The sequence below is a fragment of the Epinephelus moara genome, chromosome 20 (genome assembly GCF_006386435.1).
Source record: "Epinephelus moara isolate mb chromosome 20, YSFRI_EMoa_1.0, whole genome shotgun sequence".
NCBI classification, from domain to species: domain Eukaryota; kingdom Metazoa; phylum Chordata; class Actinopteri; order Perciformes; family Serranidae; genus Epinephelus; species Epinephelus moara.
In genome coordinates, this window is record NC_065525.1 from 24,865,128 (window position 1) to 24,888,840 (window position 23,713).

At 39.9% G+C, this 23,713-nt stretch overlaps 1 protein-coding gene across 1 annotated transcript; it reads left to right on the forward strand.

Moving 5' to 3' along the window:
* The first annotated feature begins 885 nt into the window (after nt 1-885).
* gnrhr4 (gonadotropin releasing hormone receptor 4) lies at nt 886-23,453 on the forward strand. Its single transcript, XM_050073197.1, has 4 exons — nt 886-991; nt 1,437-2,069; nt 22,686-22,890; nt 22,990-23,453. Exons 2-4 carry the CDS (start codon nt 1,554-1,556, stop codon nt 23,451-23,453), a joined length of 1,185 nt encoding a protein of 394 aa, XP_049929154.1. The 5' UTR covers nt 886-991; nt 1,437-1,553.
* The last annotated feature ends 260 nt before the right edge of the window (nt 23,454-23,713 follow it).

The following is a 23,713-nucleotide window of genomic DNA, read 5'->3' on the forward strand; positions in this document are numbered from 1 at the left end:
TCAGTGCTCACTGTTCAGAAGATTTTTACCAGGAGCTGAAGTATCCGCAGAGGTCTCTTTCTCTTTAAAACAAATAGACCTGTTCATTTAAACTGGTAAAAACACTGAATAAATAAGTTTACATGTTACAAATCAGAGTTCAGATGGGTTCCTTGCCCCGCGCCTGCTAATGTGTGCTCAACTTTTTTCTCTGGTAACTTAAGATCCAGACGTTGAGGTTTTCACTGGGAGCTGGATTAACCTCAGAATCTTCTCCAAAACAAATGAATCAGGTAAAAACCCTGAATAAAGCAGTTTCATGTGTAAAAAAAAATCTGTGTCTGGGCTACTCAGTGTCCAGGGCAAAAATGCAAATGGCCCTATCCTGAGCCAGTGTTTGGTTTGCCTGTTCTCGGCTACTGTAGAAACATGGCCGTGCAACATGGTGATCTTTTGGGTCGAGGATACACTCTCTATGTCGTTACAAACTGCTCATTCTAAGGTAACAGAAACACAACTTATTTTCAGGTGATTATACACGAAAGAAAAATCTTATATTTTATTTCTGCCAATACATCCCCCTAAATCTTCCACACTGGACCTTTAATTGTGCAGAAATTTGCTGTGTCCGTGCCATTATTTTGCTATGGTCACTTATCTTGAGCAGCTCCTAAAAACTTTTTGCAGAGGTGAAAGCAGGCATGTCAGCATACTTACAATATTTGTCATACTTGCCATGGCAGGATAATAATGCATCCACAAAGAACATAATATAAGTTTGTTTAAAGGTTTCACCCTGGCCAGCAGCAGTGGGGGCTGCACTGCCACCCCCTGGCTAATGTGAGCAGAGGAGCTCCAGTGGTTCATAGACGGATGACACCAACCCGGCTGATAGTCTTACATGTCAATGTGCGCGTCAGAGCGCAGGAATGAAGCGGTCTGAAGCAACAGCTGCAGTAACTGCAGTGAGATCCCCCTCAGCGCTCACTGACAGCTCCGCTCCTAATTGCGGGTAAGCTAATTTTAAATGCCTCTAAAACTGGTTTAATTCAGACATTTATCTTCTCTCTTTCCCCTTTTTGGGAACAATAATGAGGCAATTACCTTTAATTAGAGGAGGCGATGGAACAGGGTGGAAATTAACAAGGAGGAGGTTCAGCAAATATCTACCTGCACTCAAGTATTACTTGGATATTTTTTCCTCACACCTTTTCTCATACCTTTTGCTTCCTACACATTAACTCAGTCAGTCACTTTGCATTTTCTGAATAACATAGGAGCTAAATAAGGTGGTGTGTGGTTTTTCATTGTGCGTAAATTAAAGCTGTATGTGCCAGGAATTCATGCAGAAGAGCTTTAACATGTTACAGGTGCCCCTAATGAGCAGCACCTGCACTTTGTATGCTATAAAACGCCAGCAGGAGAAAATCAGACTACTGAATTCTTTCTTTTCTCAGTTTTCACAGTTGAAGTTCCAGTTGGAGATGCAGATGGAGAGGAAAGGCACCGTCTAGGAGCAGTCGGGATTATTGTCTTTTATTTGTGCCTCACTCAGCCAGACTGCGGTGTTCATTATGTTCCACCAGCTGACGGATCAAACTGTGAATGGCAGCTGCCAGGCACCCACCTCGGCGTGCAATAAGAGCGCCGATGGAGACGCGCTCCAGCTGCCCACTTTCTCCACCGCTGCCAAAGTGAGAGTCATCATCACCTTCATTCTGTGCGCGGTGTCAGCTGTGTGCAACTTGGTCGTGTTATGGGCTGCCAGCAACGGCGGCAAGCGCAAGTCGCACGTCAGGATCCTCATAATGAACCTGACCGTGGCGGACCTGCTGGTGACTTTTATCGTTATGCCCGTGGACGCGGTGTGGAACATCACGGTGCAGTGGCAGGCGGGAGATGTCGCCTGCAGGGTGCTGATGTTCATGAAACTGGTGGCGATGTACTCTTGCGCTTTTGTAACTGTGGTCATTAGCTTGGATAGAAAGTCTGCCATCCTCAATCCTCTGGGCATCAGCGAGGCCAAAAGGAAAAGCAAACTCATGCTGACTGTGGCCTGGACCATGAGTGTTTTCCTCTCGCTCCCTCAGGTAGGAGACACACAGTTTGTTTGCTCTGTCTATGATCAAATACTTCCCTCGCTCATATGAGGCTTCTGCATGACAGCTGATGGTTGCACACATCTCTCATCACTGGCTCTGTATCCTCAGGAGAATGAAACCTTGTTCAAAAAGCAGATAAACACAAACAATGTGATTTCCTCCAGTGAATCCAGCTTGTTTAGTTTTGCAGAAAATGAGGGTGAAGGAAGGTTAATTAAATTATTTGTCAAGTCTGCAGGAAACATGATGAAACATTCAGGTAATCAAGGCAAACAAGAAACTTATGCAACATGAAAAAAAGCAGCGGGGTCACTCAATCAGCAGTTCGTGGAAGAGAAAATTAAAACATTTAAATTTGCTATTTATCCACTTTGTACAGCCAAACACATACAGACTGTACACTTTGTCTCCACCTCTTGTGCTCATTGAATTAAGCTCCATCATTTAAAAGAAAAGTAATGAGAAGCTTCACAATACTTGACAATAATATGGACATGGCTTGCTCCGGCACATAAGCAGCAACGTCCTGGTCACTGGTTGCTTTAATGAATATATGAGAAATGCATAACGGTCCTTGAAGTGGTTTTTACTGCTGAACACAAATGAGGCAGCAGCTCGGTGGAATCAAATTGGACTTCTAATAGCGTAATATCTAGGGATCACTGACCCATCTGGCTTTCAGGAGGTCTGCAAATATCAGTAATGCTTATCAAGCACCTCATTGAGTGTAAGATTTCCTTCTTATTTCCTCAACCGTATCCAGTGTGACCTGACCACATTGGGGTGAAAGAAGTCGAGATCTAATCACTGAACTACTCATATAGACACAGGGATCATAATATGTGATTATTTAGGGGCAGGGGTAGCTACGTTGAGGACACAGAGGTCATGTCCTTTATTTTTTCAGGGAATTTGGGGATTTAAACAACTTGAGGATGAGTTTATAATGTATAATTACAGGTAAATTACATCTAGTGGGTTTTCAAGAGTGTCAGTACCCAGTGAACCCCCACCAGGGATTTCAATGTTGAATTTTAGTCGAAAACAGGGTGATATTTAATCTTGGTGTCTAGGACCTCTTTTCACCCTTTTTTCAACCAGCTAAAATCTCAGCTGGCATTGTAATGTTTGTTCACTGTTGAATTATGTTTTGATTTTGTAATGTTGTTTCAGTGTTGTTTTATAAACTTAAAATATTGTTTCAAAATTGTTTCAATGCTGAAACAGATCTATCTGAAATTTCAATGTTGATTTATGAGAATTTTGTTAACCTTTTTACAACTATCAGAATTAAATTTTGTTTCAATATTGAAACGACATAATTTCACCCACATCTCAACGTTGAAGGTCGGTCAGGTGTCAGCTGGGATGCCATTACAGCATCAACATTTACATTTACAAATTTGTTTAATTATTTTGATCAATTGTTGAGTTGTAGGCCAAAAGAGAGGCGATACAGATTAATGTGTAAGATATTTCTCCAAAGTCATATCCTGGTGAGACCTGAACTTTTGTTTGGCATTCATTTTTATTTCTCCTAGCTATTTGGGATCAATAGGACCTGATAAGTATAAAAAAAACCCGAAACATTGTCAGTGATGATTAAGTCCCAATGTCCTCAGATGACACAACAATACAGTCCCAATGTCCTCAAACGACTTTAACGTTGTCTTAGCTTGTTATTGTGGCTAGAATTGGTCAAATTTGTTGCCATATCAAACTACAAACATTATTCATCATAAATTAACAGGTTTAAACAATACAGTGTGATCAGGTTTTGGACCTTGTCCACTTTTGTGTTGTGATCAGCTGCAGATTGACTTGGCCGAGATGGCTGCCGTCTTGTTTTTACATGGATCAGTGTATTGTGCTCTCACTACCACTAGATGGCACAAAAAAGTGTCCACGAACGAGGACAACAGGTCTAAGTTAAGTAAAATGAAGTACAAGGTCAAGTAAACCCAAAATGTTATGTCCTCATATGAGGATACAGGGTCTCGGGGGGCTATTGCACTGGTAGGTGTAATGTGGTTTCACAAAGACGTAATTTCAACCTATTTAATGTTTAATATAAAATGTCATTATACAGTCTTCACGCTGCCAGAAAGGAGCTTTCGGGACATTTTTAGTTTCAGATCTGTACATTCTACATCATTCATGTAAAATGACAGACCTCGGGCCGAGGAGAAGGAGCTGACGAAATAAACGTGATCCTTCACTCTACGTACCTACATACTCTGTAAGTACCTGTACTACTGTATTTTAATAAAGCAAACTAGAAATCAGCTCAATTAGTTGTGTGTTATGCTGCTCCAGATGCGGCCTAGGCTGTCATCGTGCCAAGCTAGCTTTGCGTTAGCATACTAGCCGGTAGCATGCTGTGATGTGGACCAACGGTAAACATAAATACTGCCAGAGTGTCTAATGTTGGCATGCACGTGTGAGTGGCTTCATGGACTGTTGCTGTAGCTTGTAAAATAAAATGTTAGGCCATTTTGCCTCAAAAATACTCTACATAAATACTTATACTGCAATTACAGAAATTACAGCTATCCTTAAATATATCAAACCCTTGATGGACATCCACCCTTTCCTCAGTGAAAATATATTTCTTTTTAACACTTGTTGTATTTACAGGTTTTCACCATATCAAACTGTGTCCTACAACCAGAGGGACAAACCAGAGGGACCGTGCATCAATTATGTATTTTTCTATTTCACTGCAGTTGTATTTAAAGAGCATTGTACATGATATATTTAAATTGTTGCTTAATAAATACAAATGTATTGTAGTATGTGTCACATGGTCCTCTTTGTCTTTCAAGTTGAAGCTGTGAATGTGTTCGTGTTACTAAGTATGTCACTCGTATGCTGCTGGTGGGCTGTTGTTGTTATCCTAAAGCCAGAGTCACTTGTACAGTTTTATAATCCAGTGAGCTTTCTCATATTTAAAAGGCGTTTAAATCGGTGATGGTGAAAAGACGTTTTCCAAAAGATTTGGTTAAAAAGTGAGAGTTTTTTCACTGACTATATAAAGACATTGATTGAGCGTTCACATTTAGACCATATTTTCCATTTGCAATGTTGATTTCCAACTGAGAAATCTAGATGTGATTTGTTAGTTAGACTCCAAAATGATGATTGACTAATATTTGCACACTGTAAACGATGAAAACTTTCACTATTGCAAATCCCGGTGAAATATGGTCTACATGTAGCCTTAACGTTCAATCAACGTAAAAAACTTTCACTCTTGAACCTTTTCTGAATGTGTTTTCACCGGTGACCCTAGACGCTTTTAAGAACGTCTTTTCAAAAAATGTTCGCTTGTTATTTTCAAATGTGAGCCTCTCCTCTCAAGAAAAATGTCAGCATCATATTCACTTATGATGAAGTGATAAAGACCTCTGGCAGAGTGGATGAATGGGAATGGGTTGACAAAATGTCATATTGTCAGACACCACCCTCCCAATGGTCTTTCCCTAAACCAAACCAAACCTCACTAATGAAAGTGAAAGAAAAAGCCAAACCCAGATTCAGTCTTGTTTGCCGTTTTGCCTCGCTGTCTCTTGGATGCCTGCTGCTTATGGTCTGACACTTGGTCGCTACCTTTTTAAGAAGTGTACACCTCACCTACAGCCAGGGGGTAACCCACCTATAAACGTCCTAAGACCAGAAAATTAGAAGAAAATAAAAAAGTTCAGGTGTCAGGTTGTCTCTGCAGAAACCATCACACACTTCTAGTGGATTATAAACCAAGTGATAATTGAGAGGAATTACTTCTGTATGAATCTATAGCCTGAGTGTAGTTTTCAGAGAGGACTTTCATTTTGACAACATTTAAGACATTTACATCATGCCTCCCTCAGTGCTGACATAAACCCAATTTTTGGAAGGCACAGATAACTGTCATCTTGTTGATATGGGTGTTGGATCAGAAAACATTTTTATTTGTCTGCCTGGAGGGTGGTTACAAATCCAACATTTTGTTAATTAATTTAGAGATCTTGTTGGACATTTTGAGAAATACGCTTTTTATGTGTCTTGCAGAGAGTTAGATGAAAAATTTGACACCTCACATGTTTGTCCATTAGATATGAAGCTAAAGCGAGTAGGCAGTTACTTAGCATTGCATAAAGACTGGAAGCAGAGATTAACAGCTAGTCTGGCTCTGTCCAAATGTTTCTTGGACACAGCTGTTTCACTCTGTTTCAAGTCTTTATCTTAAGCTATTTATGAGAGTGGTATCAATCTTTCCATTAAGCTCTTGGCAAGAAGTGAGGAAGCGACAATAATAAGACCATGTAGATGGATAACATTTATCCTTCTACCCATATGACCACATAGGTCATTGTTCCTACCCTCTGACACGACCCAAAGGAGCCTTTTCCAAATAAACGCCTCTGCCAGTAGCAGGAGATCAACACGTCCTAATACCTAAATGACAGAAGAGGTCCGTTGCAGATGGCTCCAAAAATGACATATATGATTGTTAATAGCTGCAGATTTAAATACGTGATTAATGTGGTTAGGTTTAGGCAAGAAAACTACTTGGTTAGGAAAAGATCATGGTTTGGGTAATATATGTACAGTTATTACCTAACTTTAGTTACAGTTAGGTTAACGTAAGTATGTTACATTACGTAAGTATGCTATGTTGAGTATGTAACTGAAAATAACTCGGTATAGACTTTAGATTTCTCCCAGGACACAAACAACGGGCTCCTGGATGAAAGTCCTGTGTCTGTTTGACCCCTCTATCCACCCAGACCTCTATGCAGACTTTGTCAACACATTCTCACTCTGACCTCGTCGCATATCGACATTTGGTCACGGACTTTCCAAGTCCAGATACGACGTGCAAGGTACCCTGGGAATTGATGTTTTTTTGTGGGGATTTTTAGGCAAAAAACCCCCAAAAACAAACAGCGTTCAACTTTATAATCCTGTAGGACGTGTACACTGCTCTCCCAGGTGAAAGTCGGCCTTTTCTGGACCCATCCCTCCCACCCTCCCCCACTTGGACATCCACCACCTTAACTTTCGTTCTTGTCCTGCTGCGTCTCCTCCTGACACCACAGGGCGTCGTGGAAATATAACGATGACTGGCCACATATTGATGTTAAAGGTCAGCTTTTTTGTCTGTGTCTGTCACCGCAAGTCACTGCACAAGTGCCAGCTTTCGACGACTTTGGAGTGAGACCACGTTGACATTGTCACTCTTTACTTCTGTGTCACCCGATTACTTCCGATACTCCTGTCATAAATACTGCAGCCACTAGAGGTCACTGCCTAACAAATGGCTGTTTGTACAAATGATCTATGCGCTGGTTTTTGAGGGGAAGATAGTCTCTTTAAAGGAGGTATAACTGAACAGTTAAATTGATAAATATTATAATCAGAGGCATTTGGGGTTTTTTTGGCATCTAGTCAAACATTGCTAAAGGGGTATGGGACTGGAAACAAATCTTGTATGAATAAACAGTATAATAATTTGGGGCATTACTGTCTTATCGGAGATTTAATTAAAGATCACATCTAACATCATATCAGTCATACATGATGATGCAGTTCAATGAGTCACCATTCCTGGGTCCTTTATGGTTTTTTTTTGTGTTTTTTACAGCTGGCTTCACTCATTCAGTGTCTCATATCCTGAAGGGATCTTTGTTTGGCCCAGAAAGTATTTTTCCTAACCACAGGTGTATCAAAATGTTATAGCTCATGCAGTTCCCTTTTTGTAAAATAAGAAATGGAAAAGTATGACTCACCAGCTGCTGACATGAAGAAAAAAAAGTCCAACTGTGATCTGTGTGCACGGTACAGGACAGAAAAATCAACTGATTTGGTGGGGTCACGGTAAGTCTATTACAAGATAAATCAATATGCATCACATTCACTATTAGAAAATAAGGAGAAACTCTGTCTAAAAATGGGAACAAGATGCCCTTGAAACATACTTGTATTTTTATTTGATTTATTTATTTGTGACCATGTTGTTATTCTAATTCTTATTCAGTGCATTCCTGCACCCTTTCATTGAAATGCAAATATAAGTCTCAGGCATTTTGAAGTCCTAGGGGACTTCTTTTTCATTTTTTAATGAGTGGGCTGAGACATTTCTCAATTTCTCTGCAACAATCAGTCAGAACAAACCAACAAAACCAACAGATTTACTTAACCTTGAATTGCGAAAAAAGACTAATCATACATTCATAGGCATCAGATTTTGTACTTTTTCTACAACTTTGTTGTGTTGGAAAACAGTTCATTGAACTGCACCTATCTCTACATCTGTGTCTCAGTCAGATCAAAATTATGGCCTCTGCCACTTCTCCCAGATTCAGAGTGTTTGGCATGCATCATCATTATTTTCAGGGCCACTGTTTGTCAGTAACAAGTAGTGTTGCAGATTTCAGGACACCACAGATACTCCACATGTAATCTATTTTCAAGATCAACGCCAAGAGGGCAGCATAAACATTGTTAAAACAAAACAAAACAAAACAAAAAAAACAGTTAAATAATTAAATGTACAATTTTCGAAAACGATTTCAGTGTAAAATTGAGGAGCAATCAAATTGACCAGGAGTGCTATTTTCTTGCTCTTTTAAAACTGACTTAAATTCGCCCAAAGTAATTGTCTCTGACAATTTCAGGTCCCTCTGTAAATTATTCCAGGAAGAAGGGGCAGCATATTTAAAAGCATTTATGCCTACTTCTCTTCTGAGCCTTGGGGACCAAGATCTGTTGAATATATTTGAAGGTTTCCCTTTTTATTTTAAAGATTCACAAAGGAATACACAGCCCAGTCTTAGCGGCTCCTGCTGCTCTGCATCTAAAGCCTTTCCTCAGAGATTTTTCTGAATACTGCGCTGTGATAATCACTGATGTCACAAAGTCTACTTCACTAACTGTACTATACCCTCATGCTGTGAGTGACTGATGAGCGTGCTAATCACTCCCAACATGATGTAATGCTCTTCCTGCACCTGCACTTTAAAGGCAAAGCGCCACCAAGAACCACTTACCTCTGAGAAATCCCTCTCTGCTGAGAAGCTTTCTGCAAAGGTTCTTTGAAAGGCAAATAGTTATCTCAAAACCTTTGAGCTGTACATTTTTGTACCTTTGAAAGATCAAAAGGAACAAGGCAATGCACACTGTCTTGCAAATAAATGTATAGTTGCAGTGTGTGGTTCTTAAAACACTAATAAGACAACAATCAGAACAAAATGAAACCCAAAGCCTTTGATGGATGCACATATAATACTTCTATTCATAACCTTTTTGTGTTGTCTACTTTGATTTTGTGTCATTTGCATTATTGGCTAAATGACAATTTGATCTATTAGAAAACCTCTAAATACTAGCTGTACCTGCCCAACACCAAACAGCAGATAGTTGGCACCTAACTAGTGAAGATAGCGCAGCATTTAGCAGCTAAATTGCCAGATATTTCCCTCAGGAGTTCGTAGAAGATATACTTCATTAATCCCAGAGGAGTAATTCATTTTATTTCACTCTGTTATCACATACACAGGCTTGAAATACAAACACATGCACAATCAGGACCTATACATGCATGAAATGGTGACATGTCAGAGTGAGGAGGCTGCCTTGGATAGGCGCCCTGAGCAGTTGGGGGTCCAATGCCTTGCTAAGGGGCACCTTGGCAGTGTCCAGGTGGTGAGCTGGCACCTCTCTAGCTACCAGTCCATGCCCCATACTTGGTCTATGCAGTGACTTGAACCAGCGACCCTCTTATTTCCAAGCCAAGTCCCTATGGACTGAGCTACTGCCGCCCCAGAGGGACAATATTTGACATCAGGTGGACACAAAGCACAACTATTATTAATGCTAATGTTTCTTCATGTCTGCTGGATGTGTAAATAAGCAACTGTCTGCCAACAAATTCACCTGATTAACTTCATGAGGTGATTATGTGCCAGTGTTGTGTTAACAGCTTTTTTCTGTCTGCTGCCCCCCAGTGGCCAAAAAAAAGCAGTTAATGCTGCTTTAAGATTAAGTGACTTGAAACAACTTGTTGGGTAAGGTGAGGATCATGGTTGCGTTGAACAAATGTAAATATGACTTGATGATCTGAGAAATGCAGCATCAGAAAAAAAAGCAGGATATATTTCAGCCAAATTTTTTGTCCAGGCTCAGTTTTGGAGCAGAGTGCAAGATCATCTGATAAAACAGCTAAATAATCTTTAACTGCATCATTTGACCGTTTTGAGACTAAGGAGAATGCTGTAAAATCTTGCCTTTTTCTGTACTGTGTCTTCAGACTGGACTTTCTGGTCTATAGCTCATCTTCTCACTGGTAACCAGTAGCAACTAGTCCTCAGCTTTATTAGACAGGACTGTAATGAAGAACAGAGGAGGTGAAGAGAGATGACATTTTGACGCATGTATGAAAGATACCTGGAATTGATCTCAGGGTTGTACAGCTGACATTTAATCATTACCACCAGGTGTAAAGCAGAGGCGGCTGGAGCGCTTGACTGAATATTTGAGTATGGTGAATGTGCTAGGAAAAGTAGTATCAGCACTGCTTCTACCTGGAGCTCTCATGTATGGAGCCTGGGTTTGGTTGAAGGTGGCGGTGCTGTTTGGGCTGAGAAAGCCATGTGTAAGTAAGGTAAAGGAGGTTATTGGGTTGGCGTGGGGAGCAGTGAGACCTGGCATTAGGGGAGTGTCTCTGGGACGCCAGAGATCACTGTCTAGCCTCCTGGAGGTGTCGTGGGACCAACTAGACGAAACACTGGTGAAAGGAGGTTCCCACCCGATGACCCCAAAGACATGTTAGTTATCACTGCTCACTGGTCTGTATAGTTAAGCCTTGCCATAATAGCTTATCATAGGACTTAGGAGGTTATTCACTGAGTGCTGATCCTTTTCTAGAGCACAAACTTCTTGTGTTTATTTGAATATCTGACCACATGCTTGTCAATGTCTCTACTGTGCATATAGATATAGATATAGATACAGATATAGAGAGATACAGGGAGATAAAGATTAGATTTGGTTATCATAAGTCAAAGGTCAAGGTCACTGTGACCTTGTCTGACTCATTCTTGTGTATGCTATATCTCAAAAACACCTTGAGGGATTTTTAAAAAAAAAAAAAAGATATGACACAAACCTTCACTTGGACTCAACGATGAACTGATCACATTTTGGTGGCCAAAGGTCAAGGTCAATGTGACAGCTGTCTCAGTCTCGCAAACACGATATCTCAAGAACATCTGGAGGGAATTTCTTATAATTTGGCACAAAGGTTGACTTGGACTCATGAATGAACTGATTAGAATTTTGTGGTCCAAAGTCAAAGGTCAAGGTTACTGTGACCTCACAAAATGTGTTTTTGGCCATAACTCAAGAATTCTGACGTTAATTACGACAAAATCTTACACAAATGTCTAACAAGATAAAATAATGAAGTGGTGACATTTTATATCGAAAAGGTCGAAGGGCAACTTCACTGTGACCTTGCACCCGTCTCATTCACATGCATACATTATCTCAAGAAGGCCTTGTGGAAATTTCATCAAATTTGACACAAACGTCTGTTTGGACTCCCGAGTAAACTGATTAGAATTTGGTGGTCGAAGGTCAAACGAAAATGTCACTGTGCCCTCACAAAACATGTTTTTGGCCATAACTCAAGAATTTACACATTCATTATGACAAAATTTCACACAAATGTCTAACAGGATAAAATGATGAAGTGATGGCATTTTATATCCAAAAGGTCAAAGGTAAACTTCACTGTGACATCTTAATGTTCTGCAAAAACACTTCTGGCCATAACTCAACGTCATATCTCAGGTACAGAAGAGAGACATTTGTTTGGATACTATATTTGTGACTCTCATCTTAGGTGTCCATCTTGAATCTGTGCTGATTGTACAGATCTTCTTTTCTGCCATGCTGTGAAGCATTCATGTTTTCATCACATGATGTACACTATAAATGCATCTTGACTGGTCTGCAGAGGCATATAACTGCTAAGTGGTAATTCTGCTTTTCCTCATATTGTCTGTGCCGAGACACCTGTATTCACCCTCTGTCTGAAACATTCCATTTGAGTGCCTCTTTAGCGCCCATTGTCTCTTGAAGCCCTTCCAAAAAAGCCCAGTCTGTTCTCATTGGTCACCATTTCCAGGTCTTCCATCTCTGCACCTTCACTGCACCCGGGAGAATGACTGTAATGGAGTATACTGACTCCTTTTACCATGAAAAATCACCAATAAAAGCTCATAATAAATAGAAATCCCTCACAAGCTGACTTAACTTGGTCTTGAAAGTAGACAAAGAAAACATTGGAATCAGAGTATTCAGAACAGTCTGAAGCCTGAGGTTTTGTCTCACAGTAATTACTTTCATACACCTCATTATTTGAAACTTTGGCCAACATAACATTATAAATATGACAGAAAATAAGTAAAAGCACAAAAGGTCCCCTATAAAGCATGGAAAAAACAAGTGTTGCGTGTTGAAGTGAGAACCTCTCTGTTCTCAGTAGGAACCTCCAGCGTACCGTCCCTGACGGTTTCAAGGTTGAACTCCTGAATAATGAGTGTATAAACCTTAAGGCTTGTTCCTGCTGTCAATCATTTACGTGTAAAGTTTCTTAATGCAACGCTAAACTAAACAGTAACACTTCGTCTTTGGTGGGCCCTCAGACAGGGCTCCACACTGCAGGTAGATGGATGATGACAGTTATGAAGATACAGATCAGAGATGTCTCTGAGTCACTGCTTAGCTGCCTATTTCAGCAGGTGTAGAGGAGATGAGACAGCATTTAACTTTAACATCATGATGCTTACTTTCATGGACAATACCATATTGACACTCAGCCTTTGGCCTCATTCTTACCACCAGAGCACATCAATATTTTTCTCAGTATTTATGTTGTATTTCAGAGTGATTTGATGAGGTTTTGTTTTACTAACTTAGGACAAAACATGGACCCTAATTGTGAATATGGGGTCATTATTTCACACACCAAGCACTGACTTTCTCCTCTTGTTTTGCATGAATTTACAAATTACAGATACAATAGGATCAGTATTTGTTATACCTGTATAAAGATAGTGTTTGGAAACAAAGAGAAATGTAACATATTTATTTTTAGGACGCCTGTTTTTCAGGATTCTTGGAACTGTTCATGGGATGTGAGCTTGTAATACATGTATAAATATATCGGCGATGTTTGACGGTCAGACTTATGGTCATCCGAATGCTGTCAGTCTTTGTGTGTGACCTTAAAATTCTCCATATTAACATTTTTAGCACACATTACGCACTATATTAACCATTACTGGGAAATCCAGTGATCCAAATTATACGTTCCTTCATTCTTATTATAGACTGACACACATGATGAGCCAATTGGTTTCTATCCACTCATATTCTCATAGTGTTGACAGATCTGTGTCTATATCTGTCATTCATGGAGAAATCACTGTAGGCTAAAACACTCCCATAACAAACCCCCATTAAGGCTGTGAGCTTAATGCGCTCTTATGTGTCTTAGAGTGGGTTCATATTGTGTTCACTATCACCATCTGTCCCTGCTGTATGTGAGATGTACTGTAGCTCTGGGGCACCATATACATACTTCAGCAACATAAACAACATAATTTATGTACCCTGACACTTTGCCTATTTCATTTGTACTGTATATAGTTAAGGTTGGAAAAATAAATCCACACTGACATTATAGTGTATAGTCTGTATCAGTTAGTTACAGCATTTCATCAAAGATACAGTGTATCATATTTGCCTTTAACTGAATCGTTAACCCAAGACTCAGTGTTCATGTCTCTACACCGCTCCTTAGAATGGAAATGTTGCGGATGTTTTGAGAGTCATTTTATTCACATTTCTCCAGATTCAGCATGCCACATTTGGCATTTTTCTTCTTCACTAGGATGAAAATTAAGTTCTATGAGTTAGAACAAAGCTGGCCTGAAGCAAATGAGTGTATTTGCCTCAAGTTGACTATTCCTTTAACCCTTTGATCCCTGAGATAATGGTGCAATTTCTTTCAAAAACATGGAGAAAAAAGGCAATGAGCAACTTACTTAGAAATGCTCCACAAATTGCAAAAACAGATTTAGAAAATTAATTTTAAAAAGCTCAGGAAGAACTTTATTTTATAATTATCATTATTATATATTTAAAATTATGTTACAGAATTATTACAATTTTTAAGATCTTTTTCCAGATCATTTTCCTGTTTGTTTGTTCTTAACTTTCTCTGTCCTGTCCTAGTTTTTCTTCTCTAATTTTATTTTCTTATCTTTCCTTTCCTTTCCTTTCCTTTCCTTTCCTTTCCTTTCCTTTCCTTTCCTAGTTTTCTTTTCTTTCCTTGCCTGTCCATTCCTTTCCTTTCCTTTCCTTTCCTTTTCTAATTTTCTTTTCTAGTTTTCTTTTTTTCTGTTTGTTTTCTAGTTTTCTTGTTTTTAATTTCCTTCATTTACTAATTTCTCGCTAATTTTTTGGGTTATTTCTTCTTTTCTGGCTCGATGCCTTCTTACCATGTTTTTGAAAGAACCCATTTTGCTCAGGTTTCAAAGGGTTAAGTGAATTTCTCTTACTAAACAGAATCATGTTTGCATCTTATTTAAGCCAATAAATTGACCATGCACAGAGGAAAAGGCCTTGATATGGGCTGGGGCGCCGAAAAGAGGGGGGGAAAGGAGAAGGATTCTAGGGGCCCATGATTAAGAGGGGCCCAGAGAGGCCCCTAATAAAATTATAATAATGACAAAAAATAATATGACACTAAGTTATTAACTAACTTATAATCACAAATATATTTTATTTACAATGTACTGGTAACAATAACTTTATTTGTTTTGGAAACATTAACACCCCCCCATTTACATAAAATGGTTCAGTCCGACTGGACCAGCTCATGTGGTGGAAAGTTATGGAATATTAACTAGTTAATATTCAGAAGAAGGTGATCATTTTAGTTAGGGATGAGCAAGCAAACAACATTTTCTTTTGCTGAGCGAAAAAAAGAAAGTCCCAAAAAGTTAATAACTTACAAATTATGGCGAAAAGGTAGTTTCTTGCAACCCTAGAATTAAGATAAAAATATTCCCAAACGAAAAAACACTTCTGGTTGCTGATAAGTAGTGTTTAACTTTTGATTCAACACTAAAAATTAAAACCCTCAGTGCGCACTGCAGCGCAAGCAGACAGATGCGCGACTCAGAGCAGCATGCGTCACTGACACCAGACTCAGAGCGCAGCGGACCGGTGGAAAATGTCACCATCAGCATTATCTTACAAAAATAAAATCTATTTTATCATTATTTTGAGTCACACGGTTGAAAGAATTTAGCTGTCTGTGTTCAAGCAGCATAATAGGTCTCCATTCATTGCACGTCGGGCTTTCTATTTCCTTTTCGAAGATGGTGTTGCGTTCAAGGTCCCCCCAAAAAACGGGAGAAAAACAAAGGCCTAATATTTTTTTGTTTGTTTGTTTTTTCACAATCGAATCCCGTGCCATCGAAGCTTCGAAGCTTCGAATTTTGTGGGTCAGCCCTATAACATACACTCTACAGAGCGAGGTCCAGGATCATCTTCAAGTTTGTCAGGGAGGAATGTGGAAGTGGAGGAAGAGATTGTTCTTTTTTCACAAATATGGGAATGATAGTCAAAAATACCATCAAAATGCGTAGTTTTATGTAAAATAGCATCAAAAATTTTCGGCGGCCCCCCGGCCGGCTGTGTATAAAGCCCAGTAAAAATTATTTTCATGGGGCCCAAAATCCCTGGCGGCGCCCCTGGATATGGGAGACAGAGTGGTGTGAACCAGCTGGAATCTAAACTACATTTATAACTTTATTTAACCTAGCAATCATTAAATCATTATCGCTCTGACTAAATTACAAAGGAACATTTTACGTTGGCCATGACAGTGGGGTTGAAGAGGTGAAACAGAAAATACAGAGCGTCTATTTGCACCAGGCTGCGGATAGTCACACTGCAGCTTTCAGCTAATTAAACCCATCTTTGTGTTAATATGGCTTAGGGTGAGCATTAGCCAGTCTCAGATATTATTTGAGATTAAAGTGGTAAATTTAAGACTCACAAATGTACTGCCAGAAAGTCCTGTGAAGTGGTATAAAGAGTGACGCAGTTCATAAATATAGTAATATGTGGTGGGTGAGAGGGTTAAGCAGGATTTTTACACAAGAGCCTGGAGTTTGAGTCCTGTGTGTGTCAACGTGGGCTTATTATCTTCAGTTTTAAGGATGTATAAAGCTGCAGAATACATTAACTTTATTGGAATAGCTGTATAGACCTGTTCGTGTTGAGATTATAATTTAACGTTGCTAGGACACGCAGCAATATATACACCTGTAGCTGTGGCTGTAAATAGCCACACTGACCACTTACACCCCAGGTGTAAATAACATCGTTGGCTACAGACAGCTGGATGTAAATAGCATGCGGCAAAACATAGCCTTAGAAACATTTTTGTCATAATTACGTTTAATTGCTAGAAACAGATGTACTTTATTTTATTTTGCCTCTTTCTCCTGGACCATGAAGTGACCATGACCATGACTTTAGCCTTTGAATTTCCACACAAAACAAGGTTTATCCTGAAAAATAAGGAGAATTTGCATTCATTCAGTGCTCGATAGGCTTTACTGATATACACAAAGCAGACTTACCCACGTACTGCTCCTGACTGCTGTACCGCTCAGCCTCTGCGGTGCATTTATCTTTACTTTGATATCTGACGGCCTCAAACAAACTGCACTAAATGTCTTGATAAAATGAAATAGCCAGGAGCAATGCTGCTGCTTTTTCTATTTTCTCAGCTCAGAGGCTGCGAGGTATTCTCAAAACTCAACTCCTGTTGTAGCCTTAAGGTTTGACTCTCCCTAGAGATGTTACACTCTGATTTCAGTTTAAATATCATCAATGGAGAGACCTCCATTACCATCATACAAACTGAAGAACATGCACACGCATGTATCTTTTGCACATAATGTCTCTTGAAATTGAAAAATTGAGATTGAAATTGTGTTTTCCTGAAAACAGAAGCTCAGGAGCTCATGTAGTGAAAACATTTTTGTGGGAAAACTGTAAAACTGTTGACCAAACACTGATTTGTTGCATTTATAACCATTTCTTATTACGAGAACACAATTATGTATCTAATTAAGCACTTTAAAGGAAACCCACAACTGGCCTTTTTCCTTTGGGGTTGCTTCATTTGTCTGCGCTAATTGCAATTACTGGTCTTTACTGACGCAGAAGAACAGAGGTGTGCATTAGCCACAGTGAATACGTGTTTCAGGGGCACAGTTGTCTCAATGGGTCGTCTTTCCTTTTTTTTTTCCTCAGATGCACACAGCTGAAGGCTTTTTGTTTCCATTGAAAAATATAAAGTGTGACTCTCTTTACTGACGTTAGCACCTTCGTCAGACTATTAGAAAAAACAGATAATGAAAATGGCAAGGAGATGTTCAGCTATTATGGACACATTCAGTGTGACAACAGCTCAATGTGTCAACAACTTCTTTACATGTTATGTAAAGACTCTGCACATTTTAACCAGTGCCACAGTTTGATTTAAACACATTCAGAATAGATCTATAAAACCATTCAAGATTCTAACAATAATTATTATTATTTTTTGTGACACATTCAAGATTTGAAGTACTCGTCTGTGAATGATGTCAGTAGGCTAATATATATTGTGCAATCCTCATGGAATTTACTGTCAAACTACATCCAGCATCTTGAGCTACGGAGTCTCTATTCCTCTTCTGATTTTTATGATACAACTTATTTTACACCTTCCTCCACAGTCCAAGTTAATTGGTGACTAAATTGTCCGTAGGTGTGAATGTGAGTGTGAATGGTTGTCTGTCTCTATGTGTCAGCCCTGTGATAGTTTGGTGACCTGTCCAGGAAAATGAATGAATGGATGAATGAATGAATGAATGAATAAATGAACTTATTTTACACAAACCTGTGATTCAGCTTTGGACAGAATCACAGTTTGGTAAATGGACTGCATTTATGTTGCAGTGACTCACATGTGCTAATCAATGGTAGTGGAGCGCCTCTACAGGGTGTTGCTCTGGCTATCGATAACAGTTAGGGTTTAGTGTCTTGCTCAAGGACAATTCAACAGCAGGAGCTGAAGATAAACCCACCAACCCCCGTACTTATTAGACAACCTGCTCATCCGCCTTCCAGGACTCTTAAGTTTGCCATTCTTTACACTGTTCATCCTTGCTCACTCCAGCATCGTTATAAAGACATGTCAACTACTTATGAAACACAGAGTCTCCACTTCCTCATCATGTAGTGATGGCTGTTACTGTAATTACACTGATTACAGGTCTGTAATGACGTCAGGGCGTCATGGCATGCGACTGAATGAAATAACAAAGAAACAGTTAGATTGGTTCATTACTGACAGGACTGATTGGACCTGAGGCAGCAATCACAATCAGCTGTAATAGCTCTTAATAAAATCTCTTAGTTGTTTGTGAAAGTAAATCTGTCTTTAAGGCAGCTGTGGCTCAGGGGTTAGAGCAGTTACATCCCTGGCTCCTCCAGTCCACAGGTTGAAGTATCCTTGGGCAAGCAAATTGCTCCAGGTGGCTGTTCCATCAGTGTGTGGGTGTGTGTGAATAGCCCCTTTTACACTGCCAGATTTTCCGCGAAAGTTGGGCCGTTTGCCGGCAAGCTGCGAGCGTTTAGACACACAAAGCCAGATTGGCGAGTTGATCCGAGGTGCCCAGTTTTCCGCCTTGTAGGGTAGTCATATTGCCGGAATCCTTTTAGTTTAAAAAGACCGAGGTGGCCTTCCGCAACGGGAGGGGCTGTTGAAGACTTGTGGGAGGAGCTGCTGATAACGCCGCACGTGCGAGTTTTTCCTTATCCGCTGTGAGGGTCTAAAGGACAGAGGGATGTCGTATGCTGTAAAGCCCTGTGAGGCAAATTGTGATTTGTGATATTGGGCTTTATAAATAAAATTGATTGATTGACTGATTGATTGATTGATTGATTGATTGATTGAAGGACGGGCCGACTTACGAGAGAATTGCCGAAGGACTGACCAGCCGCGGCTTCCCGCTCACGTCACTGTTTACATCACACGCTGAGCTACACGTTTTGTTACTTGCTCACGCCCCCCATTGCCCCGAAAAAGGTGCATTCTGTATAAACAAAAGTAGGTAGGTGGCATTTTGCTGCACTCCCCAGTTTTGTTTTTATACTGCCAATGCTGAAAAAAGACTGATTGGGCTTTCCTGCAAATTTGCACAATTCCTGTTTAAGAAGGGCTAATGTTTAACTGATGAGCAGGTGGCACCTTGTATGGTGGTGTTGGCCACCAGTGTATGAATATGTGTGTGAATAGACGAAAGTGACAAGTGGGGTAAACGCGCTTTTATCAAAGACAAGAAAGCTGCTGTACAAGTGCAAGTCCATTACCGTTTACTTTGCAGACTCAGGCTGGATAAAATGGGCCTAATGATAACCATGAGTGTGTAGCTGTATAGAAGTAATAGCAGGAGATCTCATTTTTCCTGAGTGCATGATTCAGAATCTTCATACATGTAATATGTACATGTAATAAGTTGTGTTGCTATCTGGAGAAAAAAAATCCTTCCATATAGGACGCAGTTGTGGTGCCATGCTGCAAGTTTCTCTGGGAGACTTCTCTCTCCTAGGACTATTCTCATTTTGACTATCCTCGTCTCCTCCTTCCTGTCCGTGACCCTGAAATCAGTCTCAACATGCCATCTTCAAGAATGTCTCCCCTTTTAAAAAGTATCTCAAGGAGAGAGGAGGATTGCCAGAGTAGCGATGAGCAAGAATGTGTAATGACTCTGGTGAAAACTCAGACTCAAAGGCAGAGAACGCGCAGGAGGCAGAGGAGGGTTAATAAAAGATAAAAAAATACATAATAATAAGTAATGCACAAACAAGGAGTCCAAAAAGATGAAAAAAATCCAAGGTATCAAACACAGATTGCTAGAAAGCTGTGACACAAAGGAACAAAGACAATCTGGCAGAGACATGAGGAGCTGGAGGATATATATATACACAGGGATGGCTAAGAGGATAATCAGAGGCAGGTGTGGTTGATGAAAGGCGGGAAAACACAAGAAACTGCAAATGACACAAGAGGTTAGTCCATCAAAATAAAACAGGAAATATAACAAAATCCAGACTGTTGCAGGATGCAGAGGTGTATCATCTGCGGAAGACTTCTCAACCCACATGATGTATGAAGGAGGCATGATGATGCAGCTGTGCCATACATTATGTTTAATTATAATGAGTGCTGCGAAGCATGGATGTCTCATTTTGTTAAATGCCTGTTGCCTCCCCTTCTCTCGCCTTGTGTGTCTTCCTTGCCTCCTTCACTCGCATCTCAGCTGGGAAGGACTAAGTCGAGAGGAGAGGGGGTGAAGGGGCGAAGGGGGAATCAAGGATGTACAAACTGAGAAATGAGAACAGGGGCTTGTATCCTCTGAGATCAAGGATCTCGCCAATGCATTCTCACTTCCCACTTGTCAAATACCAGTGCTTGTTCAGTCAAACTATGATGCTCTAAGTACCCCTCCTGCGCCAGTGTAAGATGCTCAGGGACAGTGTGTTAATCTACATTGGTTACATGCAGTGTTTTTTTTTTCTTTTTTTTTAGATAAACATACATATTCACATGAAATTTTCATGCCTGTAGATATTTTCGTTTATCCAGGTCATAGTTATCTCAAGGCAATGGACTTAGTTTTGTCTTAGAAGTTGTTTCACCTCTTATCCAAGAGGCTTCATCAGTTCATGCTTGTCAGACTAGGCTGGAACTAGTCTGACAAACTGTTGTGGAAACCCATATTTAACCTCTGAGGAGGCCTTCACAAGGCCACTGATGTCATTGGTTCATTAGTGCTCCAAGGTGTGTCAACGACGGTAGTTGAATCTCCTGCTGCAACGGTGGTCGTTGAAACTCCTTTTTAGACCCTCTATTTTAGAGGTTAAACTGTTAGTTCTCCTGGGTCCTTTAACCCTTGCCCAGGAGATCTAACATCACAACACAATGGTCTTTCACAAATGGTCTGCTGTGACTCCAATGACCACCGTTGCGTTTGATTCAATTGCCTTAAGATGAAATTTTCAGTTTCTGACTTAAATACATACATTAAAATTCTAACTTCTCAACTCACTAATTCTGTTTCTGCAGTGAAACATTGTTCTTAAAAGATTTATTTATATGTAGTCAATATGATTTATAAGATATTTGATCAACTTTCTTTTTTAGAAATTTCTAAACTTGCCCTGCACCAGAAAACGCCTTTGTTCCAGACTTGAATTTACAACTTGAAGCAATTAAAAAATGTTTTAAAAGCCTTGAAAATCTAAAACTAACGGTACATAATGAAAACACTGGTGTAAAAATTTGTTGCCTTAATCATCTTAAACATATTACAACATATTATACCCCAACAACTCCTGTCTCACTTCCTGGTTTATAAAAAGGTGGGAATGTTTTCTACTTTTTAATAAATTCATCAAATAATATTACTATCGGGTGTGGCTCAACCATAACAGGTCAACATCAGCTCTTCTGAATCAAAACTAAATAAGAATTATGATTTTAAGATGTCTATTTTATTTAGTATCAAGAGAACACTTAGCAACCTTGAAAAATAAAAGGGCTTCTCACTATGACTGCTGTGAAATTAATTCATATATAACTTTCTGTCAACTTCATAAGACATCAGCTCCATAGGATCTTACCTCTGGCATCCATTATGTATGCTATCAGGAAAAGGTATCACTGGGAGGTTGGCTCATTGCATGGTTTAATAGTCAAGACTTTCTGATCTTTTAAAATATAAAAATGTAATATTATATTATTTTCCTACCTTAGGCTAATTGAAGATTAAAAATGAAAAACCAGGAATTTTTATTATTATTATATTTTTGTACACCAGTTGTCAAGGATGATTGATAAACTCATAACATAGGTAAAATAACTTCATTTTTAGGTTTACTCTTTTTAGTTTAGACAATTAAAACAGGTGCTTAGGTTTAGAAAAAACATCATTGTCTGGCTTAAAATAACACAATGTTCCATCACATGACATACATCACTAGCGTAGCATGCTACACATACTAGCACACTACACTGTTATTAAAATAACGCTGACTTTTGGTCTCACAAGTGACACGAACACAGGTCTCTCAGGTGAAAGTCCAGAGTCTGTTTGACCCACCCCCACTCCATCCATTCTTGCTCTTTATACTTTGGCTGTTGCTTGGGATGTCCAAAAATGTTGTTGGCCGGTGTGTCCCATACCACTGCTAAATGGTGCATCGGTGGGTCGGTATTTGATGCCGAAGGCCACTGACTATGCATCAGTATTTCACAAATTGGGATTGAGACTAGTAGATTTTTCCATGATTATTGTGGACCTTAATCGAATTCCAGGTCATGGGGGAAACATTACTAGCTAAATGGAAAAGCACCCCTCCTGACTGTCCGACTGATTTAGACTCATTGCTAAGCAAGACTGTTGTTGTCTTTTCATGCAGATGTTCATATTTCACAATGTGACCATCACAGTCCCGGAGAACTTCACCCAGTGCACCACCCACGGCAGCTTCGTCCAGCGCTGGCAGGAGACCGTCTACAACATGTTCACCTTCGTGTGCCTCTTCCTTCTGCCTTTGGCCATCATGATCTTCTGTTACACACGAATCTTTATTGAGATATCCAGCCGCATGGCCCGGGGTAACTGTAAGTCTCATGTTTTACTCAAAATCTGCATTTGAAGTATGTTTTCAGAGACCAAAGGAGCTGTTCAGGACAAAGATGATGTTTTTTATTCTCTTCCAGTGGTGTCAAGAGATGTTCATCTCCGCCGCTCCCACAACAACATCCCTAAAGCTCGAATGAGGACTCTTAAAATGAGCATTGTCATCGTGACGTCATTCATCGTCTGCTGGACCCCGTACTACCTGCTGGGCCTGTGGTACTGGTTATTTCCTGAAAAAATGGAGGAGACTGTTTCTCATTCACTGACTCACATGCTGTTTATCTTCGGCCTCTTCAATGCCTGCCTGGACCCCATCACTTATGGTTTGTTCACTATTCATCTTCACCAGGGTCTTAAGAGATGTTGTCCAACTTCAAACACACGGACTGAAATAGAAAATAACACTTGTGTTGTACACATGACTCGCTTGTCGTCTCAAAGACAAATTGCCTTAAGTGGCCACAATACAGACATAGAGGAGGAAAAGGACAACAACAGCATGAGAAGTGGCTCGAGGCCAATCATACCAGTAAGTAAGATATAATGAAAAGAACCGCTGCTCTCAATCAGCTTTGAGTTTAGCCTTTTTCAAGGGATGACAGCTAGTTCAGTGATACTGCTTTGAAACGATAAAGTGTTTTCTTGTCAGATGAATCTGTTGGTTTTCTTCCACCGATGCAATCGATGGTGTATTTTAGCTCTGCTCTGGTCTCTTCATCCGGCATCTTGGATGCCACTGTTCAGATTTTGACAAAAAGCGTCAGAGTGATGCTTGCGGCGTTTACAAAAATCACCATAATCGGC